General features: G+C 42.6%; 1 protein-coding gene across 1 annotated transcript; it reads left to right on the top strand.

Moving 5' to 3' along the window:
• The first annotated feature begins 944 nt into the window (after positions 1–944).
• LOC117044670 (gallinacin-10-like) lies at positions 945–5,594 on the top strand. Its single transcript, XM_033145481.1, has 4 exons — positions 945–1,125; positions 1,176–1,281; positions 3,610–3,751; positions 5,529–5,594. The coding sequence occupies exons 1-4, from the start codon at positions 1,039–1,041 to the stop codon at positions 5,539–5,541; spliced, it is 348 nt and encodes a 115-aa protein (XP_033001372.1). The 5' UTR covers positions 945–1,038; the 3' UTR covers positions 5,542–5,594.
• Positions 5,595–5,938: the final 344 nt, after the last annotated feature.

The following is a 5,938-nucleotide window of genomic DNA, read 5'->3' as shown; positions in this document are numbered from 1 at the left end:
TTACCAACTAGAGACCTGCTCAGATTTTCCCTCGTATCATCTGCGCAGATTGCCAGACTCCACTTTCGGTCATTTAAGCATATAGCCAGCCCAAGGCTTCTATCAATTGCGCAAATCAAGGCTGACATCCAGGGCCAATTCCACAGCTTGGAATGTTTAGGTTTTAACAGCATTAAAGCCTCAGGACAAGGCCAGATAAATGATTTGCAAGTTAAAAGCCATTTCAATAATAATAATAATAAGGTTAGACAGTTTCAAGTAGTCAAGTTGAAGCTATGGAATTTTCCTGTTGCTTCACCCAGACTCTCCTCACATCCAGTATTTCATGCGCAGTTTGTGATTTCACCTTCTCCCCAAGTGAATTAAAACAAAAACAAAAAAGCAACAGTGCTTTCTCTCACCAGTATCTTTTTTTCTTTTTTTTTCCTATTTAAAAGAGACAAATTCAACAGGAGAGGCTATCAATGATTATTAGCCATGGTGGCTATGCCAATTGGAGGCAGAAATGCTTGTGGAATATCAGTTACTTGAAACCAAAGGAGGGAAGAAGGCTCTTGTGTTCGAATCCTGCTTGCATATTTCCAACAGGCATCTGGTTGGCCACTGTGAGAACAGGATGTTGGACTAGGTGGGCCATTGGCCTGATCCAGCAGGCTCTTCTTATGATCATTTCTCTGTTTCCAAGAGCCCCCAGGAGTTCCCTCCATCAATTTCAGGTCACAAGGAACTTAATGTGTTGTTGCTGAAGTTTCGCAAGAGTGAGACAGGTTAATGGATTTTCACCGTGCATGTTGCATCATTATTTAATTGTCACATCCTTTGAAATGTGCAATTACCTGCCAGTAGCCGAGAAGTTTTCCAAACTGTTAAGGACAGTTACTTATTGACAAGTAACATATGCACCTAGATTTCACAATCGTTTCAACCCTATAAATACGCAAGCAGTCTCTAGCTTCAACCTCCAAAAAATATCTGGCCTGAGAATTTGTGTGAATTTCTACTGCCCACCAGACTCCAGAGCCCACCACATCATCAGCCATGAAGATCCTTTACTTCTTTGTTGCTGTTGTTGTCCTCCTCTTCCAGATTTGCCCAAGTAAGTTGGAAAAGAACTTTGGCCTCGTATACTCTCTCTCTCTCTCTCTCTCTCTCTCTCTCTCTCTCTCTCTCTCTCTCACACACACACACACACACGAAAGATTTTCAGTTTGGTGGAAGGGAGGAAGGGACACGGTTTGTTTTTATTCTTAGTTTATTTGGCTTGCTTCATTCTAAAGGCTTAGAAAGCTTCCTCATCCATTTAGCTCAGTACTTTCTGTACTGAAGTAGCCAGTATGGTGTTCTTCAGATGTTATGGGTGACAACTCCCATGTGCCTCAGCCAGGATGACCAATGTTCACAGATGATGGAGCATCAGATTGGCCAGCCCTGGTCTACACTGATTGGTACTGGCTTTGCACAGGGTTGGTGGGGGGACAAAGAGAAACCTACCTGGAGATTGATTTATTATTATTATTATTATTATTATTATTATTATTATTATTATTATTATCACTTTCCTGAGTCCTAATCCATCACAAACAGGCACCGAACGGGTTATCAGGCTTTATTGGCTTCTTCTCTGGCACCAGCTACAGAACATCAAACAGCAAGACTAGTTCGTGGTGTGTTCTCCCTCCCTCCCAGCAGGTTAACTCAAAGATTTATAGGGGCTGGGGATCTAGGAATCTTGGTAGACCACAAACTTGACATGAGTCAACAGTGTGATGCAGCAGCTAAAAAAGCCAATGCAATTCTGGGAGTATAGCATCTAGATCAACGGACGTAATAGTACCACTGTATTCCGCTCTGGTCAGACCTCATCTGGAATACTGTGTCCAGTTCTGGGCACCACAGTTCAAGAAGGATACTGACAAGCTGGAACGTGTCCAGAGAAGGGCAACCAAAATGGTCAAAGGCCTGGAAACGATGCCTTATGAGGAATGGCTTAGGGAGCTGGGTATGTTTAGCCTGGAGAAGAGGAGGTTAAGGGGTGATATGATAGCCTTGTTCTAATATATATCAAAGGATGTCATATAGAGGAGGGAGAAAGGTTGTTTTCTGCTGCTCCAGAGAAGCGGACACGGAGCAATGGATTCAAACTACAAGAAAGAAGATTCCACCTAAACATTAGGAAGAACTTCCTGACAGTGAGAGCGGAGGCTTGACAGCCATCTGTCAGGAATGCTTTGGTGGTGTTTCCTTCTTGGCAGGGAGTTGGACTGGATGGCCCTTCTGGTCTCTTCCAACTCTATGATTCTATGAATGCTGGCAGCCAGCCAGCCCCATCACATGCTCCCACTTTGGGGAATAATTGTTGCCATCTGCCTGAGGGGCCCCACCCAGCGATACTTGCTCACAGGATCACTACTTCATGACAATTATTATTATTATTATTATTATTATTATTATTATTATTATTGCATCAAATTTACTATATACATCATACAGTTCTGTTTCAATCATCTCATATCATATCTCAAGACTTCCCAGTCTATCCCTCCTTGACATCCTAGTTGATATTTATCAAGCTGCATATATCCTTTTGCTACCCCCAATGCCATTCTACTTAATTTCCTAGTTGGTGTTTACTGCTGCATGTAAGTCAATCCCTACTTGAAACAAAATCGAAAATTCTTTCTAGTAGCACCTTAGAGACCAACTGAGTTTGTTCCTGGTATGAGCTTTCGTGTGCATGCACACTTCTTCAGATACACTGAAACAGAAGTCACCAGATCCTTAAATATAGTGGGGGAGTGGGGAGGGGTATTACTCAGAAGGGTGGTGGGATAATACCCCTCCCCACTCCCCCACTATATTTAAGGATCTGGTGACTTCTGTTTCAGTGTATCTGAAGAAGTGTGCATGCACACGAAAGCTCATACCAGGAACAAACTCAGTTGGTCTCTAAGGTGCTACTAGAAAGAATTTTCGATTTTGTTTTGACTATGGCAGACCAACACGGCTACCCACCTGTAACTCAATCCCTACTTGGAAGTTTTTTTTTTGTTTTTTGTTTTTGCTGCTGTACCTCTTTAAATATTTTTCCAAAGCATTCCCTGCTCTCCCCTTATCCGTGTGGTGGAATTCTACTCAGTATTGATCCAGAGCAGATTCCAATGTACTGTATATTTAGCAGAGTAAAAACTTAAACATGTTGCAGGATTCCCCAAAAATAGACCAGGAGCAATTACGGTAATATTTCATCCAGCAGAGCTTTACTGCTATTGAAGGCAAATGAGCATAATGGGCAATGCAGGAATCTCAACAAATGGTCCCCTATCCAGTTTGAAACCGTACTGGACTCTGCTTAGCTTTGCAAATATGCTGGCAAATTTATTGCAAATATTTTGGGAATTTGATTGCTGGCTTTGACAAATGGGAGTTTCACGGAGGAGTCAGCTGCTGGGTGATGTCGCACCTTCCCATTTTGCCACCTGGAGGGCTGCCCCTAATAATATGTTCCACAGACATGTCCGCACCCCAAGCTAATGCTCACAACTGTGGGTTGTTTGTTGTATGTGAATAAACAATAAGCTAAGAAACTAACACCCCGTCTCTTGTGGCTAGGTTCTGCTCAGGGTCCTCCTCCTGATCTCGGCGATACTATTGCCTGCAGAGCAAAGGGCCAGAGTTACTGCATTTATGGTTCATGTCCTCCAACTTTTAGTGTATCCGGAAATTGCCATGGAGGATTGACCTGCTGTACCAAGTAAGTACCAATATTTGCATGACTTCAAATATTAGTTTCGTTCCGCTTTTTCTGATTTGTTACTATGGGATAGCATTGTGATGAGAGAAACCCTGTGGTGGCATTCCTCTCAATGGAGCAATGGATGTTCCTCTTACTTTTGTCCAGTAGGCTACATTCCAGCCACAGAGAAATCTAAGATTTCTATACACAAATACATACCGGTACTTCTCCATAAATGCAAGAGGCATTATCACAGTCCAATGACACATTCTAAGTAGACAAATACACTTGAGAGGGGTGAAGAGCAGGGCTGGTAAGGGGTGAAGACTCTAGAGAATTGGATAGGAAGGCCTGGAGGGCCTCATTTGAATGCCCCCCTTTGACCAAAATGGTCAAAGGCCTGGAAACGATGCCTTATGAGGAACGGCTTAGGGAGCTGGGTATGTTTAGCCTGGAGAAGAGAAGGTTAAGGGGTGATATGATAGCCATGTTCAAATATATAAAAGGATGTCATATAGAGGAGGGTGAAAGGTTGTTTTCTGCTGCTCCAGAGAAGCGGACATGGGGCAATGAATTCAAACTACAAGAAAGAAGATTCCACCTAAACATTAGGAAGAACTTCCTGACAGTAAGAGCTGTTGGACAGGAGAATTTGCTGCCAAGGAGTGTGGTGGAGTCTCCTTCTTTGGAGGTCTTTAAGCAGAGGCTTGACAGCCATCTGTCAGGACTGCTTTGATGGTGTTTCCTGCTTGGCAGGGGGTTGGACTGGATGGCCCTTGTGGTCTCTTCCAACTCTATGATTCTATGACTCTATGACCAGAGGTTCCCCCATCCTTGTGATAATGATTGATAAATGGGCCACATGAATGTGTGACTCAGCCTACAGAGCGGAACTTCATTGTACGTGATCAGAGCAGAATGACATATTATAAAAACTTGGGTTGCAAAGCATGGGCTGTGAGAGGTGTGGCCCTGGGGGGAGATTTCAAGGGCCAGATAGAGAGGCCTGGAGGACTGGTCCTGGGGCTCTTGTGAAATAACAGAATCATTGAATTGGAAGGGGTCCCATGCCCTGTACTGCAGGAATCTCAACTAAAGCATCCCTGACAGATGGCCATCCAACCTCTGCTTAAAAGCCTCGTGAAGCAGGCTTGATTGCCTTCCTGATGGTTCTACCTGATGGTTACTTGGAATCTCCTTTCTTGCAATTTGAAACTTGAATCCATTGGCTTGGATTCTACCTTCCGGAGCAGGAGAAAAGAAGCTTTTTTTCCATCTTCTGCTTGTCAGCCCTTCAGATGTCTGAAGATGGCAATCAGTCTTCTCTTCTCCAGGCTAAACATACCCAGCTTCCTGACTGATAGAGAGAGAGAGAGAGAGAGAGGAGATTGTTAATATCAGGATTGGAAAATTGTGAAGTAATAGAGAAATAGCAGAAAGATAAAGGATGGATACTTGGCTTTTGAAATCCAGAACACGGGAAGTCCCACTGAAATGAATTAATTTGGATTATATAATTGACTATATTGTTTTGTTTGTTTGTTTTGAACGTGGAATGATTTGGTTTGTTATTAATATGAATGCTTTTTAATTGGAAAATGAATAAAAAATATTTACAAAAAAATAAAAATAAAATGAACATACCCAGCTTCTTCAACTGTTCCTCATAAGACTTGGTTTCTAGACCCTGATGGGTCCTACCATCAGTAGGCAGAAGAAGTTCAGAAAGCTATTACCCATTTATTTGGGGACTGTACCACATTGATCTAATCTTTCCACTTTTTAATATTTATAGGATACTTGCCTGAGGACAACTCTGTGCTCTGATTTCTCCACTCCCATCAGAAGCAGTTCTTTGCAAGAAGCAAGTCCACAGTGCTCTTTTTTCTCCTCACCACTGCAAGGATGTTCTGAAAATGTACCAAAGTTGTGCACTGAATCTACAGCTCAATCACCACTCCTGTCTCTCTCGGCATTTCTCTGCGTTTCTGCCCACATTCTGTTCAGGGATGCAGTTGTCAAAAACAGAACATGCATGCTCTCCTCCTGTCACTTAAGGGGCATTACTTTCACCAAGAGCCAGTTTTCTGTCATTTTACTCTTTAGATTACCACTTAATAATAATAATAATAAAATCAAATGAACACCATGTCTGTGATCTCCCTCGTTTTAAACAGAGCTGTGGAGTCAAACACCTGCAAAGTT

This window comes from Lacerta agilis, chromosome 3 (assembly GCF_009819535.1).
Source record: "Lacerta agilis isolate rLacAgi1 chromosome 3, rLacAgi1.pri, whole genome shotgun sequence".
NCBI lineage: Eukaryota > Metazoa > Chordata > Lepidosauria > Squamata > Lacertidae > Lacerta > Lacerta agilis.
The sequence above is the reverse complement of the archived record's forward strand: the minus strand, read 5'-3'. Positions and strand labels throughout refer to the sequence as shown.